Source organism: Panulirus ornatus, chromosome 32 (genome assembly GCF_036320965.1).
Source record: "Panulirus ornatus isolate Po-2019 chromosome 32, ASM3632096v1, whole genome shotgun sequence".
In the NCBI taxonomy this organism is placed as follows: Eukaryota; Metazoa; Arthropoda; class Malacostraca; order Decapoda; family Palinuridae; genus Panulirus; species Panulirus ornatus.
Genome location: NC_092255.1, coordinates 6488746 through 6507488, shown reverse-complemented (window position 1 = coordinate 6507488; position 18743 = coordinate 6488746). Strand labels below are relative to the sequence as shown.

General features: G+C 37.4%; 1 protein-coding gene across 4 annotated transcripts in view; it reads left to right on the top strand.

Annotated features, from left to right (window-relative positions):
* Window positions 1-15164, top strand: part of LOC139759020 (uncharacterized) — a 32417-nt gene extending 17253 nt beyond the window's left edge. For all 4 annotated transcript variants that reach the window (XM_071680909.1, XM_071680912.1, XM_071680913.1 and 1 more), the window contains 3 exons: window positions 3512-3596; window positions 8302-8453; window positions 13496-15164. In XM_071680909.1, the coding sequence (XP_071537010.1) occupies window positions 3512-3596; window positions 8302-8453; window positions 13496-14125 (867 nt within the window). In that variant the 3' untranslated portion in view covers window positions 14126-15164. The remainder of the gene's footprint in view (window positions 1-3511; window positions 3597-8301; window positions 8454-13495) is intronic.
* Window positions 15165-18743: the final 3579 nt, after the last annotated feature.

The window sequence follows — 18743 nt, the reverse complement described above, 5'->3', positions numbered from 1 at the left end:
CAGTAAGCTGAGTGTATACCTCAGTAACTTGAACATTCTTTTAGCTCATGCATATCTGATTAATGATGCTGACAATATGTAAAACATTGATTTTCACCATATACATATTGGCAACTCTATAATCTTCAACCTCATCACTTAGGCCATTGTGTAAAGGTAGTAATTCAAACCAATTCTATTCCTAACCACAAACTTTCAAACTCACTCCAAACCTCTTCACACAGTCCAGTGCTTGAAGGGAGCAACCCAGGCTAATTATCTCCCTAATTTAACACTTGCTAGTACATAAAAGGAACATCCAAGGTCAGTCATCAATCTCATGTAGTTTTTAACATCATTATGCAGGCCATTGTGATTTATTAAGTGTGATTCAGGTCATTGCTCAACCAGAGCAAACCTTTCGACCTCAATACACATGCTTATGTGTGAAGTGAGTAATCCAGGCTAATGCTCATCCAGACCTCTTCAATGCCACCTTAACCTCACAAATGTGTAAAGGGAGTAATTCATGCCACTGCTCACCCTAAACTATCATTCAACCTCACCCTCAACTTCCCGCACAGTTCAGTACGTGCACTAACCTAACCTCACTTTTAAACTCACCATTGATCTCACCACACAGGTCATTGTGTAAAGGGAGCAGTCCAGGCTAATATTTGCCCTAACCTGATGTAACCTTACCCTCACCCTTAGAGATAACCTTACGTATGTGTTGCCTTACAACCTGCAGATGAGTTGAGGTTGATGGTAAGATTGCCATGGTTGCTCTCTTTACGCACATTGTCCTGTGTGGTAAGTTTGAACGTGAGGTTGCGGGGATTATATGGCCAAGATTGCTCCCTCTACACTTGTGTGGTTAGGTTGAAGGTTTACTTAGGTCAAGCATTGGCCTGGATTCCTCATTTTAGATATTGGGGTAATGCAATGATGTTGATAGTGAGGTTAAAGGTGAGGTTGAAGGTTAAATTGGCCTGGATTGCTTCTTTTTCACATTGGTCTGAGTAGTTAGGTTGAAGTTGATGAAGAAGTTGAAGGCAAGTTTAGATTAGGGAAGAACATTGGCCTGGGTTACTCCCTTTACACAGTGGTATGTAGAGTGAGGTAGAAGATGAGGTAAGGTTAGGTGAAGGTGGCCTTAATTGTTCCCATTTTACTTTGGCTTGTGTGATGAGATTGAGGATGAGGTTGAAGCTTAGGTCAGGGTCAGCATTATCCTGGATTGCTACCTTGACTTAGTGGCCAGGTGCAGTTGAGGGACAGGTTGAAGATTAGGTTGGGGTGGGCAGTGACCTGGATTGCTTGCCTTACAGATTGACCCCCTGGTAACTTTTCCTGAGTTGCAGCTATCCTTGGTGACATCTGTAGCACTTTCATTCCTACTGGCTCAGTGTGATAAGAGTGATACAAAAAGTTTTATTAGTGCTTATGAGATAGTTGGCAAGATAACATTTATCCCAGTAGTTGGCAAAATAGCATTTGATCAGCCAGTGCCACCTAGTCAGCACTGGTGAATCAGAGGCTGTTTAGCCAAGTAGCTGGCAAAATAATCAATGCTAATACTCTGAAAAAATTTCTTCTTAAGTATGTCCTTATGTTTAACTTTAACGTAATTTTCTTATTGGAAACAGTGTTTATATGTACCATATGCCCATTAACGTAAGCTGTTCCACTCTCAGGCACATGAATTATTGTAAGAATACTGTTAGGCATATGAAGTGAGCTTTTTGGTATTTTTGGATTTGTTTTTGTCACAAGCAAAAATGGTTAATAAGGGTTTTCATCACTGATATATATTATGTGTCACATTCTCTTAGATTATCACATGAGAGTGCAGACCTTTACAGGCTTCCCTGAAATTTCCACATATTCTGATCAGTGTATAGAATGAATTTAGATAGTAGTAGTGTCTGGTATCAGTGCTTCACTGCTTGGGATGTCACTACAAGCGTTGATGGTTGTACGTTCTTTAGCGAGGCTGAGGTAGACAACTCAGGAATTTTTAATACATAGGCCACAACTGCAGTGAACAGGAAAAGAATTATCAGAATCTGGAAGTATACACCCTAGCCACAATGAATGGGTTGATGTATGCTATAAAAAGGGCTTCATGTCTGTTTGTCTACCCCAGCTAGTAGACATGGCAAGAAAATTGCAAGACTCATGACAAGTAACTCTTATATGCAGTTGTAGACATGTTGAGGAAATTGCCAGACTCGTGGCAACTAACCACATAATATACAGTTGTCAATATTTCATCCATTTCATTGGCAGGATTGAAATAGCTGGCTGCTGAGGTGAGAGATATGTGTTAATATATTTTTTTTTTGAGTGGGAAAGCTCTGCTAGTAAGATAAGAGGCATGGAGAGGAAAAATGGTAGGGTGAGTGGATGGAACCACTGAACAATGCCAGTAGTGGTGGTGAGGGAGGATATGGTAGCTAGGGATAGAGGGCAAAGTAGTGGTGAGGGTGGATGTGTTATCCCTCCACAGGAATAAGCAGACAAGGGCCCAAGTCTGCGAGTACAGTACCTGTATAAGTAGGATAAAGACTTGTAGAAGTCAACAAAACTTGTGAAAACCTCACCTAGCAGCTGATATTTATATGAATGTTTAGTTTTTGTCAACGATTTCCTCTCCACAAATAATCCAGTGTACTCATACACTGATGACTCAATACTGCATTCATTCACATCCTTCAATTCTGCTCCCTCTTCTCTCACTTGGTCTGTATCTCGTCTTGACACAGATTCCTTAATAAACTCAGACTTAGACAGGATCACTGGGGTGCACAAAATCTTTTTAAGTTTAATGCATAGCACAGAAATTTGAGAAGACTGTGAATAAGTATGTACAAAGTGTACCAGACCTGCCAGGCTATGGTAGTTACTTATGTCTATGGACTATGGCTTCCATCAGCTTAGTTAATCAATGACTCACCTCAGCAGCTAATGGCCCAGCCTGGGTTGTTGGGGTAGAAGATTGCCAGAGTCTACTTCAGATATACTGTTTTACCTTCAAATTGTCTCACGAGTTTCAATTTAAGTGTGCTACCCATATGGTCTGAAAATGATTTTCATTGCTCTTCATTATAATGTCTTCAGGCACAATAATTCTAAGTAGTTAGCTAGTAATATTCCAGTGAAACAATCATCTGTTATCATTACCTAACTAAGAAGCAACATAATTTTGTTATTGTTATTTAATTAAAAGCAATATCCTGTTATCCATAATGTATTTAGTCTTGAACTGATGCCAGACAGTCATGATTCTCTTGTGGTACTTCCATTTATTGATAGATCCACTCCCATGTATGTGATCCTTTGTATTGGACACCTGATGCCCAGTAGACATAGAGATTGGAAAAATAATTTTTGCTCGTGTATTCCCTGGCACTTAGTATTTGTTTGTTTTTAGACCGTATTCTTAAGTCATAAATTAGACATATAGTTAAGCTAATAACTTGTCTGTGTGTTGTTTATTATTGCTAATGATTTTATGTGTATCTTTCAGATGCCGTCACCAGTACAACTTCTCCGCAATGTTCCAAATTTTACACACCAAGCTTATAGATATGGCATTGCACTCTCATGTATTGGTAAGCTTGAACTTGTCCCTAAAGTGTGTTATTAGTGAAAATATGTATGGTTGCGAGGCATGGGCTATGGATAGAGTTGTGCGCGGGAGGATGGATGTGCTGGAAATGAGATGTTTGAGGACAATGTGTGGTGTGAGGTGGTTTGATCGAGTAAGTAACGTAAGGGTAAGAGAGATGTGTGGAAATAAAAAGAGCATGGTTGAGAGAGCAGAAGAGGGTGTTTTGAAATGGTTTGGGCACATGGAGAGAATGAGTGAGGAAAGATTGACCAAGAGGATATATGTGTTGGAGGTGGAGGGAACGAGGAGAAGTGGGAGACCAAATTGGAGGTGGAAAGATGGAGTGAAAAAGATTTTGTGTGATCGGGGCCTGAATATGCAGGAGGGTGAAAGGAGGGCAAGGAATAGAGTGAATTGGATCGATGTGGTATACCGAGGTTGACGTGCTGTAAGTGGATTGAATCTGGGCATGTGAAGCGTCTGGGGTAAACCATGGAAAGCTGTGTAGGTATGTATATTTGCGTGTGTGGACGTATGTATATACATGTGTATGGGGGTGGGTTGGGCCATTTCTTTTGTCTGTTTCCTTGCGCTACCTTGCAAACGCGGGAGACAGCGACAAAGCAAAAAAAAAAAAAAAAAAAAATGTATTGGTTTGCATTTACAGTCACAGTTTGGTTTGGCATGAAGTGGACATTATATTTTATATTAGTTCATGATTTATGGAAGGGACATACAGAAAATAAAGCATTCGAAATATGTTTTTACTGAATTTTAAGAATCCGGTCCTCAGCATCTCAGATCTCATTACAGTGATTATTTAGTGAATTTGATATTGGATGTGTATTGGACTTCATAACTGCATATAGAATACTTTGTACTTATTAGGAAGGTACTGACTGCTGGTCTCTCTTTTCTTCAATCATATGATTTCTTCAATCATATGATATATAGCTAACCAAAGAAACTATATTGACCAAGATTTTCCACAGTTCTCTGATATTACATTGACATAGTTCATCTCTGTCTTTGAGGAAAGTAGTTTAGGAGACACCTCTGGAGGCCTCAGCAGCCTCATATGCATTAAGATTTTCAAATATCTGAAAAGAGGAATAGAAAAAAAGATAAAGCATGGAGGGGAATTTGGAATGGCCACAAGCTGTTTTGGAGTTTTTTGGCCCTTTAATGACTAAGATTATGAGTTTTGATGCATGGTTCACTGCTGTTATCATCAGTTGATGATGCATACTTCATTGCATGGAAATTCCATGATGCTTCTTGAATCTTTAAATCCATCCTTCTCTATAGTCATGCTCATGTTGTAATTTAAGTTCTTTATGGAACAACTTTGACTGGTCCATTATCAAGCTTCCTGACAAGTCCACTCCATCATTCCGATGCTGTTGAAACCATTCTATCATCACTCGATCGTTCTCAGTACTCCTACCATCTTTCATATATTTTCTAATCATTTGCTTTTTGGAATTGCTGTCTGCATAGAATTTCGATATTTTCTCACTTTGCTTCTTTATATCATAAACAGTTGATGAACCAGTACTGTAAATGTCACACAGCTTACACACTAAAACACCATAGTCCATTTTTTTCAATAGTTCTACTTAATCTTGGATTGATATGGATTTGGTGTTTACGTTTGACACCACGACTGACACTCTCATATGTCTTAGAAGCCATAACTATGGTTAGATTTAAGCAAAATAAACTAAGAATCTCCCAGAATTGCGGTATCATCCCCAGGTGCAGTAGAAAGAATGTAAATAAGCGCGCCCTACACACAATGACATCTGTGGCTGCCCAGTAAACTAGTCTGGTGGCCGCTGTAATTTCAAGTTCCCTCATGTGATTTTTTCCGGACTAAAGTAGGTGCCGAACATTCAGTTGCCGGAAAATAGATGGTGTACCTGTACCACCTTTTTAGGGCTCTTCATTACTTATGCATCTTGTAGATATGTTTGGTAAGGAAAAAATGTATTTCTGATCTTTTTTCAATTTGTTGATATAGGAGAGATTCCCTATAGGATTAGAAGGGTTAAGACACCAAAGATGTTTGTGAAATCAAGTGAAAAGCAGATTGTAGCATTATGGTTTTTGACAGTGTTAGTTGTAAAGAAAGTGGAAAAAAAGGAGAACATATAACTGTGGTCCCCAAGCAAGCACTAAAAAGATAGATTAAAAAGGTAAAGTATTTCTCTTTTTTTGATACATGCATCACCTTGAAAGTCTTATGATGAGCTGTCACACATTCTGGATTCCAACACTGCACTCTTAAGATAGTAATTGTGTGTGACTTCTAGGTAATGGACATGTGGAAGTGGATGAGGCCATTGTTCATTTGTTCTTGTGCTACTTCACTTAGGTGGGGAAGGCAGTCAGGTATTAAAGTGAATCATATCTGAATTCTTTATTATTTCTTCCATATCTTTTTTTCAGGGTAGTGATATATTGATGGTAGTTTATCAATTATCATGCCATTATAAAGATAAACAAATTGTATATGACAGTGTAAAGCAGAATTTTATATGAAAGCTTGTTTATTAAGATGATGGTAAAAGATAAAAATTCTTTAATCCCTGGAACCAAGTAGTGTTCATATTTTAGATTTAATGGATTTTAATAGAAATGGGCCATAGATTGTGGTCTTGATATATTGTAACCTCAGTAGAGTTTATTATGCTAACATTGATAGTGCCCATATTTTTTAAAGGCAAGGGGACAGAATTTAATGCTGAAATTACAGATATATATTTCTTTTGAGTGCAGGATATATGGATTTGGAGAAAGCATGTCATAGGGTTGGCATAAAACTCTTGTAGTAGATGCTACAAATGTATGGGGTAAAAGAAAAGTATTAAATGAAGTATCAAATTTTGTGTTAGTAGTGTTATGCATATACACAATTAGGAAGGGAGAAGATTATTGGTTCTTCAGTAAAGATGGGTATGTGTTAATGGTGTGTGACATAACTGTTGTCCTCTAATCAGGTGATGGAGATGATTACAATGGTCATATAAGAAAGGGCAAGTTTAGGTTATGTTGGGGGTTAAGGGTCATGGGAACTGAATTAGTTGCTTTTTGCAGATAACATGGCCATGGTAGCAGGCTCCAGAGGGGAACTTCAGAAGTTGGTGACAGAGTTTAGGAGACTGTATGTAAGGAGAAAGTTGAGAGTAAATGTAAAGAGAAGTACTGGTAAAATTATGACATGCAGCAGGGGTGGTTTGAGTGCAAGTTTGATTGTTGAGAACCTGGAGGAAGAGGAGTGCTTATAGAGATTTTGGAGTGGATGTGGCAACTTATGGAACATTGAGTCTGAAGTAAGTCCATAGGGTGGGGGATGGGAGTAAGGTCTTGGGTACAATACGGAGATTTTGGAAGGACTGGTTTGTATTTGTATGGGTAAAGATAGATATGTTTAAAGGTAATTAGTCTTGATGATACTGTATGGATGTGAAACTCTGGTTTTGCAAGAGAATGCCAGAGAATGTGCATGCTTCAAATAAAGTGCCAGAGGACAGCATGTTGCATAAGATAGCCTAATCATATAGGAAATTATAGTGGTACTGCATAGTGCTCACGATTGTTGGTTGTTGGTTAGTGCTTTTTTTTTTTATAACTGTCACTCCTCTCCTTTCTGTGTGTCTTGCTTGTTGTATAATGCTAATCTTTTTCATCAGCTGAGATGTACATGGTATTGTCCTCAACCACAAGTCCAATCTTCTATTGAATGTTTCTATAGTCACTTCATGTATGGTTCATAATTCTTGATTGTATTTCATTAAATAACAATACCTGCCTCCTTGCTGGGGATGGATATGCTTTTATTTGGTATTATTTTAGTATTTTCTCCTATACTATGCCTGATTTTATGATTCCTGGGGGTTGGATGCACCTAAAGGATGGGCTATGAATAGAGGCTTTGGTCTCCAACTGATGAGTTATCTTACTGGGCAAAGTGAAAAAGCAGGAATCATTTTTAGCTTCATTTTAACATCCTGGGAATGGGTTGAGAATGTGCATGATGTTGCACAATGTATATGTACTTTATCTTCCTCATTAATCTGGAAATATCATGATGTTAGTAGCTAGCTAGATAGATAGATGGATAGATAGATAGATAGATAGATAGATAAATAGATCTGATGCATTGAGGTAGCACTTTTCTTAGTGAGAACGTATTGGTAACAAGCAAAGGAGCAGGCATGCCTACTCTGAGGTAAACCACGGAGGCATTGATACTCTAAAGAAGTGTAGCCATTCCAGAATGTTTTGTCCTGAAGGATTATGGAATAACTCTGGTATGGTTATACCAACAAATAATGTGGTATATGAAATGCCTTTCCTGATTTGATAGGTTTCACATTAATACAGAATACTACATCTTTGCTGTTTTCAGCAGAATTTGCTGAGAATGCTTTCCAGTTAAGTGTTTATATTTATGTCATTACATATCTCGTTCCCAGATTCTCTGTTTCTTTTGTGTATATTTGCCAAGGCAGATTTCACATTTACTTTTTTCAGGCTAACTATAACTTTCTCTTATGGAGATGGTTTTCTTTTTATGCCATCCTGTTTTTAGTAAAGGAAAAGAGTTAGGGCATTGATAGTATTGATGAAGACTATTGTATTTTTCTGTACTTGCTATAGAAATATACTTTTCTTGTAATTGACTCTGATTATTAAAACAGGTGTACTGCTTAACTGGCTGGGGGTTGCTCAGGCATACATTGAACCTGTCCGGTACATAGGAGTTGGGTTAGTGATCATTGGATCATTTCTTATTATTGCTGCTATGTGCCGTTGGATGTTTCACTCACCCCATCCTAGCACCGTCCGTGAGGTAAGAAGTTTGAGATACCACATATACAATAAACTGTTAATTATTCAGAGTTATTGGGACCTGAGGCCTTTGCTTGTGACAGGATATCATATATATGTACCGGATGGTATTCAATACACTTGATATTTCATCAATGACTGTTCATTAATAATCATATGGGTGTTAGGCAGTGGTAACCTGGAAAGTTGAAGTGTTTATTGGCAGTGCATGCCACTGTTTTCATTTATGTGGGTATGTATGCATGACACTTTAGTTAGCATTATTTAATGTCTTTTTGTCAATACATACCTTTGCATTTGGATAAGATTCTTTGCAGTATTTTCTTTTAAGGTATTTATGAATTGTGATGATAGTCTCTTACTTTTTATGTGATTTTGTAGAGATTTGAAATGCAAATGATTTAGAGTGTGCATATGATATTTAGTGATTCTAAGATATGTAAGCATGTAAAAGATGTTGATGTGGTAGAATTGTCTCTATATCTACCTACTACATCTCTGGTGCCCATTTGCTTTGGGAACTTCCATTAAGGAGGTGGCAACTGCAAAGGAGTCTTCACTAATGTGACATAATTTTCAATGATTAGTCATTTATACTGTTAATATTTAAGCTCTTTACTGTGTTGAGGTTGCTGATAGAATCTGAAAAGGTTGAAATCTTGTGATTGTTTACATACTCTGTAATGAAATAGTGAAAAGTTAGGGAATTGAAATGTCAGTAGAGGTGATTTATAGAGTGAAGGTTGCTTGGGAAAGTAATAGATTGCAGTGCATTTAAGAGCATTTCATTACTCTGTGAAGGAGTTAACTGAAGTATTTCTTATAAGGGGAAAAGTGTATGAAAATTTATGTAGGAAATGACTGCTTATACAAAAGGATCTAAATAATGTTTATACAAAGAGATCTGAATTATGTTTATACAAAGAGATCTAGATAATTATATTTTGAAAGGGAATATAGACAAATGCTTATAAGGTCATGCCCAGAGTAGAAAAATGGCTTTTCATTCTTCAGTGCATACATTTCTCATCTATGTGCAAAGTCTTTGAGCATCTGAGAACAGATTCACATCAAAGATGAATTTGAAGAAAAACCCGAGGAACAAAGCTAAAGAAAGCTCACTCTTAGAGAAAATTAGCCTCCTGTTCTGGACCATCCTTTTTTGTGAAGTTGGTTCACCCATGTTCACAAAAGAGAGGTCAACCTGATCCAGACATGGATATTGTCACACAAAGGTGTTTTGTTTGTTAGATATCAATCTCTCTTTCTAATCTCATTTAACAAGATGTTGAACCATGGTAGATGTTGCTTTTCTTACATAAGGGGTATTAGTATAGAGCCCAGGATGTGAAAATAGTAGAAACTTCTTGATCCAGCTGGAAATGTTCCTTGCTGATAAAGACTTAACCCTCAAACAGTGGTGAATATCAGATGATGTTCTCATATGAAATGATAGACAACATCAATTGATGTTTTATCATGTCCCTCCTCATTTTTTATATCCACCTGACTTATTGTACAATTGGCAGCCTTTAAAGGTTCTTCTGATGCCAAGAATGTATGGGAAAATATTCAATCTCCAAGTACCCCTACAACCACCTATATATTATAAGTGTATTGATGTTGACCTGAGTTTCATGCATGAATGGTGACCCCATAGAAAATATGTAGATTGTTAAATAATCAAAGTGATGAGGAGGAACATTATTGACACGTTTTAAGTTTTATGAAAAAAGAAAGAATATGTGAAATGTTAAGAAGTGCGTGACTGACACAGATTTTATGAGGATTATATAATGCCTGTGTAAGGTGGTTTGATTGAGTATGTAATGAGAGTAGGGGAGATATATGGTCAAGAGGGCAGAAGAGTGTGTGTTGAAATGAGTTGGACATGTTTAGGGAGTGAATGGGGAAAGGGTGACAAAGAGGATATATGTGTCATAATTGGAGGGAGCAGGGAGAATGGGGAGGCCAAATTGGAGATGGAAGGATGGAGTGGAAAAGATTTTGAGCAATTAGGGCCTAAACATGAAGGTGTGAAAGGTGTGCATGGGATAGAGTTAATTGGAATGATGTAGTGTGCTGGGGGTTGACCTGCTATCAGTAGATTTAACCAGGGCATGTGAAGTGTCCGGGTTAAATCATGGAATAGTCTTTGAGGCCTGGTTGTTGATAGGGAGCTTTGGTTTCGTTGCATTACACATGACTGCTAGAGAATGGATGTGGGTGGCTTTGGCCTTTCTTTGTCTGTTCATGGCACTACCTTGCAAACAGGGAAGTCAGCGATCAGGGGATAGGGGAGAAAGAATACTTGCCACGTATTCCCTGCTTGTCGTATAAGGCGACTAAAAGGGAAGGGAGTGGGGGGCTGGCAATCCTTCCCTCTCATTTTTTTTTTCTTTAATTTTCTAAAAGAAGGAACAGAGAAGGGGGCCAGGTGAGGATATTCCCTCAAAGGCCCAGTCCTCTGTTCTTAATGCTACCTCGCCAATGCGGGAAATAGCGAATAGTATGAAAGAAAGAAAAAAGTTATGAGTTGGAAAGGAGGAGGATGGGTAGTTCAAGGTGAAGGTGATAGTGATCATGTCTGTTTAAACTGTTTATGGTTGATGTGGTGAGGGAGATAAAAGTAAAGGTCTGGGAGAGAGGGTTAAGTTTGAATTTAAGTATGCTTGGGTGAGGAGGACCTAGGAGGTGAATCTTTCTTTTTTCATACATGACATATCTCTGGTGGTATACTCTATTGAGAAAATATAGAAGCTGGTGTCTAAGCTTGGAGGTTTGTGAAAGGAGGAGAGTTATTGTGAATGAAAATGAAGTTTTGAGATTCAGCAGGCAGGTAGAGAGAGGTTGGTTTAAATGTGAGTTTGAATAGATAGAACCAGGAAAAAGTAGAGTGATTTAGATACCTTGGAGTGGACATGGCATGATATGGAACTATTGGAGGTGAAGTGAGCTGTGGATTGGTTGAGGGGGCAAAGGTCCTGGATGCATTGAGGAATGTTTGGAAAGAGAGTTCTTTATCTGTAAGGTCAAAGATGACTGTGTTTGATATAATGGTAGTTTCTTTATCTGTAAGGGCAAAGATGACTGTGTTTGATCTAATAGTAGTACCAACAGTGGTGTATGGGTGTGAGTTATGGACCCTGAACACAAAAAAAATGAAAAGGATGCATATGTTGAAAGTGAAGTGCTTTAGGACAATATGTGGCGTGAGAGGGTTCATTGTGTAAGAGAGAGGTGGACATGGCATATGGTGGATATGGAACTTGGAGGTGAAGTGAGCTGTGGATTGGTTGAGGGGGCAAAGGTCCTGGATGCATTGAGGAATGTGTGGAAAGAGAGTTCTTAATCTGTAGGGGCAAAGATGACTATGTTTGATCTTATAGTAGTACCAACAGTGGTGTATGGGTGTGAGTTATGGACCCTGAACACAAAAAAAAGGAAATGGAAGGATATGTTGAAAGTGAAGTGCTTAAGGACAATATGTGGTGTGTGAGAGGGTCCATTGTGTAAGAGAGAGGTGCGATAGTAAGCTAAGTATGATTGAAAGAACTGAAGGGGATGTACTGAAATGGTTTGGATATATTTCACTCTCAGTAACTGTGTTGCACTGCATCAACACAAGCGTTTCAAGGAACATTCTTTTACATATGTTATGTAGAAGTCGAGTAAAGGAGTAAAAATGTTGGTGTTTTAAGCAATGAAATGCAAGTCAATAAGGATAACAAAAAATTGGTGAATACATATTTAAGGTTGAACCACAAACTATTTTGGAAGCAGGTAAATAGGTATACGAGGGAGGTTTTTTGAGAAAATTGAGGTCAGGAGACTGCAGAATAGTTAGAAGAAACTATACAAAAAGAGGGGATGAGAAGAACAGTAACATACCTAAAAGCTGAAAGAGCTTTGTGTGAGGGGATAGAGTGGTGAGAATGAAGAGTGGAGGGGAAGTTGTTGTGCAGTGGAATTACAAGGAAAGGTAGTTTGTATGTGATAACTGAAAGTAGTTTTTCTACTGTATGAAGTTAAATCAAGGAATATTGTTGTTAGAACTTCAGAGGAAAAAGCTCTATATACTTATGTGGTGTTAAAAGAGATAAGTGAATCCTTTCTTTATATGAAAAACAGGGTAGATGTAGGAAAGGAAGAGGGTGTATAGGTCAAATTTTTGCACTTATACAGGTAGTAGAATAAATGATAAAGAAAAAACAGAATTACCTGTAGCTGGTAGAAAAGTGACTAATGGAAATCATAACTCTGCGGCATGCACAGATGTCTGAGTGCTCTCATGAGCTTTTATAGTGGAAGTAATTTTTGTGTGAGAGTAAATGGTGGTATGATTCGGTGAACTGAGATATACATAGGAGTGTGTTATGGTTGTGTAATGTCACTAAGGCTGTTTTGCTTCTTTATGTTTTGGACATTATGTGAGATGAAAGTGAAATGTTTTATTGTTGTGTGTGCTAGACTAATGAGGTACACCAGAATCTAATACAGCTATGTTGTGCAGAGATAATGTAATTCTGTTGGTTGAATCAGAGGAGTTGTTGATAGAATGGTAAGTTGCTATGATTAGGTGCAATGGAATGATCATGTGTGAAGCTGAAGCCTTTGGATCTAACATGATGAATTAGCTTAGTGTGGAAAGTGAAAAATTGAAAAGTTCTCCCGTTGCTGTGGAACTTCATGTTTTTGTATACATATTCATACAAATAGTTTGAAGACGTGTGCAAGTGAACTGAGAGGTTACATGCAGATGATCTACCCCATAGAAATGGAAGTTACTTTAAGGATGATAGAAAGATAATGCAGTATAGTGCACATCAGATTGGTAGGTTTTGGTGTTAGATTGTAATTTTGGCTGTTAGATTTCGCACTTCATATCTGTTGCTATGATGACTCTGTTTTGCTTAGAAATTAGTGTTTGATTCATGAAGGCTAGGATTTTTCAAATTGCTGGTTTTAGCTGCTGTATTCTGTGTTTCACAGACTTATTTCCATATTAACAGGTCCTATTACTGTTGTATATTTTTCTATAAGGTCACTTCTGATGCAACTGGTGACCTGCATGTGATCACTGTCCCCATGGGTCGATCACAGGGTCATTCTCGCACACCAGGAACCTCAACAGCATCCCATGGAAAGCCTCCAGACTATTTTCTAGTAACTGAAAAGCCTCCTAGTTATGAGGAAGCTATGTCTATGCTACCTCTATACTTAGGTACACGTTCAGGCTCCTTGCAGCTAAACACAGAGGGTGGCTTAGAGGATTTTTTGGTTCCACATCAAGTACCTGAAAGTCAGCCTGAAGGTGCCACAGGTGGGTCTTTGCAACATCTTAACAACAGAGTGGATACTGGTGACTTGGAAGAGTCAGAAAGTCTATTTGGTCCTCTATCTGCTCCACCTGCCTATTCCAGCCAAATATCACTCTGTGCCTCATTGTCTACAAATGGAAGTGGGAACAACAATTCTTCACCTTTGGATGATGTTAACCATAGCTTTGACACTAGCACTTACATACAGGCAGAAACAGAGCAGATTTTGTCATCAGCTGTCCATCTGTCTGATTTTGAGACAATTGAACAGACTCCAGAAAGCAATGACCTTTGTGAAAAATCTCCAAATAACAAAGAACCATCATCTCTGGGTGATGGGATTGATAAATAGTAATTGTGCTGTGGATATGTATGGGTTGTAGCTCTTTCAACAGTGAGTTTTTTGATGTACAGGTAGATTGCAGGAAATGAGTAAATCAGATGGACAATATTTTTTGTCACTTCATGAATGTAGATATACTGTATGTTAAATCACATGGATTACAAATGATGGGTAATTATGGAACTACTGGTATGTTTATACTGCATATTGGGTAACAGTAAAAAGAAGTACATTTTGTTGTATGTACTGGAATTAGTAAGGTTGTGGAAGTATGTTTAGACAAGGTCAGGGATGGAGTAACTTAGATATAGCTTTTGTAATGTAGGAAGATAATGTATACATTCTCATCTTACAGGAGTAAACATCAAAATAACAAATCATTCATTTCTTAGACAGCTTTATAGGGATATAAAACTTTTTAATGTCTGTCCATTGTCAGTCACTGTATTATTTAGTTGTACATCTTTTCTCTCTTTATTTTTGCAGATAATGAAGTGAAAGCTTTTTGGTGCTATTTGTATATAATATAGTGTGTATATTATATCTAATGAACAAAAGTGTTATATTCTCATTTTATACTTTTTTTAATGTAATAGAGTAGCTTAAGAAAGTTCACTATACCAGTCAGTGAATCAGTTTTTCATGCTTTCTGTATGTTGAAGATTGTGCCTGGTAAACTTTTCACCTGGTAAACTACTATCTGTTATTAGCATTATGATTAGTTGGATTGTAATCTTGCAAGGAAGTTATGTATTTGATCAGCGCCGTAGCACTATGTTTTGGCTAGCTCTGAGCATACCATGAGCTGGTCTGTTGGCCTGGGGGCCTGACATCATATGTTGGCCAGCGTTGAGCATACTGCTGCAAGCAAATCACTGCCAGTTGTGCCCAGCTAAAGGACCAAACCTACACTTTCAGAGTGGGTATTAAGTTTGTTGTCTGTGTCCTAGTGCCGCTTTTAGTTATTCTGTTCACTGTTGTAAAATAGTCTGCTGAATAATTAAAACAGATGCCTCTTAAACATTGTCAAATAAAGGTTCTTATACTGTTCCTTTGAGCATATCAGCCTTTGCATGGGTCAACATGCTTTTGATAGAAAAGTATTTTTTCATTCCATTTCTCAAACTTATCTTGGGCATCCTATATCTGCCATAAAATGCCTGTCCTATATATCATTATTCTCATAGTCAGCTTTCTTATATCTATTATTTTTCTACAAACAACTTTCTATTCATATGATATATATATATATATATATATATTTTGTTTTTTTTATCTGCCCATTTTTGCATAGAATTACATAATATATTGATATGTGTTTTTAGGTCTTTATGTACTTTTTTCTTTTTTTTTTGGTACATTTGTATCAGAAAGTTGTAGCAATCAATTTTTTTTAATTGTGTATTAGAAGTGTGTGGAAGGAGAGTTCTCAGTCAGTAAGGGCAAGGATTGGTATGTTTGATAGTATAGGATTCCCAGGAGTGTTGTGTGGGTGTGTCTTGGGCCCAAAATGCAAGGCTGGTAATGGGAAATGAAATACTTGAAGATAAAATGAGTTGTAAGTATAGTTGATCATGCAAGGAATGATGCTGCAAGATAGATGTGGTAGTAAGAGGGTTAAGATTATGAGGGCTGAATGGTATGTGGTGTAATGGTTTGAACGTATGATGAGAATGCCTGAAGAGAGAGTGATTAAGAAGGTATATGTGTCAGAAGTGGAGGGAGGAATGGGAAGGGGCAGACTGAGAAGGAGATGAAAGGATGGAGTGAAAGAAGCTGTGAGTTATCAGGGTCTGAACATGTAGGAGTGTATGGGATAGAGAGAACTAAAACAATGTGACATACTGAGTGGTGCATGCTGTTATTGGGCTAAACTAGGACATACAGTATGGCGTGTTGAAGCTGCAAAAAGCTCCTGGGGCTTGGCTGTAGATGAGGTTCTGGTTTTGATGCATTATACATGACATCTAGAGAGTTATTGTGAACGAAGAAGGCTGTTCTTAATTTGTTTCTGGTGCTCCACTGCTAACATAGGAAATAGCGAGCAAATATGAAAACATTATTTCATATATACTTGAACCAACATATGCCAACAGTATGTCAGTTTATGTTTATCTATATCATTATCACTTCTTCCTTCATCCTTGAAACACTATAAAGTGTTTAAGATCTTAAGATCAACACAGCATGTTGATTTAGCTTCTGACTGAATTAAGCAGTTGATTCTTGCTTAAGATATAAGAATATGCAATAAGAGTTGCCTAAATAAGGATACTTTGAAGGATGATTAGAATTATATAATTAGTAATAGAGTGATTGATTTCAATAATTGGAAACTCCAGAAACAGAAAAAAGTGGACAATATGGGATTTTTTCAAATCCCATTTGAAAAAATCCCATATTGTCCTATAACACAGTGTGGGTATTTGGGATATGCTAGACCACCACTCTTGCTGATATGCCTTAGGAATTAAGAATGTGGTAGACCAGTAGTGTATTTTCTGTATATTACAAGGACTGGGAAAATGCTAAACCACAAAGTATGCCCTACTGTTCAGTAGATGGGTTGAGAATACATAGGACAGCCAAATTTGTTCTGTTGTATATTGTTTAGCTTGAGAATGTGTTAGAGCTTTGAGAGAGCCCAACAAAAGGTTTTCATATGGACGAGAAGAATGAATACGTGTTACCGGACTCCACTTGCTCAAGGTTACACCATGAGTGAACTGTCATCCTTGGTGAGGCTGTATCATTAGAAGTACAGTCTCTTAAAGGAGTCACATTTCAGTGGTAGTTTGAATAGAGCAGCCTTGTGCTATGTGAGCCTTTAGAATGGTCCTGGATTACACCAAGACTCATAGAAAGTGGTCTTAGGGTAATTATGAATAGATAAAAAAGTTTCATAGAGATCAGATTATGAATAGAAAAAGAATGACCACCCCTTAAGGAGAGTTACTGACTTGCAATGAATCTGCTGTTCATTGTCTGCTTTCTGAAGGTTTTCCTTGAAATGACATGGAAAATGATCATTGATTTTGATTATTAGATACTTATCGTTCCTCATCACCTCAGGATTCTGAAATAATATGACATCATTATTGTGATTCCATATATCTGTGTAACTGATAAACACTCACTAGTATATGAATTCCATATTACTAAGCATTCTTGTTCCTGTCACTGCTCCACTGATCATATGATGTGCACAGAGATAATCACTTACTGCTTCACACACGATTGGGTGTTTTTCCCTACACATTGTGAATTTGTGCATAGGGCTAAAAATAATTGGACAGTGAAGGCGTTAAAAAGATTCAATGCTGAAAATGATTGCACAGTGAAGGGGTTAAAAAGATTTCTTAACCATCATATATGATATAAAGTAACCCCACATGTACTCATCTCTGTGCACTTAGCTTTAATGCTCTGCTATTCATTATTGATGTTAGTCATTGTAACACTGTTAGGCACCTAATATGAGTGTCACTACACCATTACATGTAAATTGACAGGATTTTTCACACTTGTTGCTGTTTCCTGCACTTGTGAGGAAGCACCAGGAATGGTAATGAAATGACCTAATTTGCTCAAATGCTCATCCTAACTGTCATAGGTAATATATTGGAACCACACCCCCCAGATGCTCCAGACTTTTCTATCATTTCCCTTGACCTCTTCATATGGCCTGTTTAAACCAGTGACGGCACTTCACCTCCAGTATATCATGTCACCCAGATTTACTCTATCCATGCACACCTTACGCCCTTCTCCTTGTTAAGGCCCTAAGCAAGCAAAACCTTTTCCTCTACATCGTTCCATCTCTAATGTGTTCTACCCTTTTTCTATGTCCATTCCACTTCTTACATATTCACCCCCTTTGTCAGTATTTCAGTCATCCTCGCCATATGCTAGTACACTTTCTTTAGCTCTTAATCATACTGTTCAATAAGAAGTTGACATATGTGTATCAGTATATAATGCTGCATATGGTGAATATTTTTTCTTTTTTACAGTTATAACACTCTTGTTTTATATGTTTTGATTGGATTGAAGCAATTTCAGCAAACTTTTTGATATCCTTATCGCAAGTATTTCAACATAACAGGGTGGAGTCAAGTTAACTTCAATTTGAAGTGTCATATTAGATGAGATTTGTATGCTTGTGTTACTTTGCGGTACTGTTATCTTTTAAGTTTTCCCAGCCTGCTCTCTGAATGTTTGTATATGAATGATTATGAGTGAAGTGTCCACAGCCCTGGATCTTAGCTTTCTTTTTATTTGTTCGTTTTGTATCTTTTACTTTTCCAACTAGGGCTTAATTTTTGTATTAGTTTACTGCTTCTGCTTTGTTTCATATTATAGTTAATTTTGAGCATCCATTATTAATTTTGTACTGAATTCTTCAATGTGTTAAAAGTATTGTAAATTTTGAGCATCCACTATTAATTTTGTGTACAGTATTCTTCATTGTGGTAAAAGTTACATATCATTATTTTGTTAATTTTTACTGTTTCTTGGAATTTAGTGCATCTATTAGTCCTTTTCTTGTAAATTTGATACACTACTACCAGCTGACTCATGTATAGATCTGTAAAGTTTACAAAAACTTTTTGTATAATATTTTATA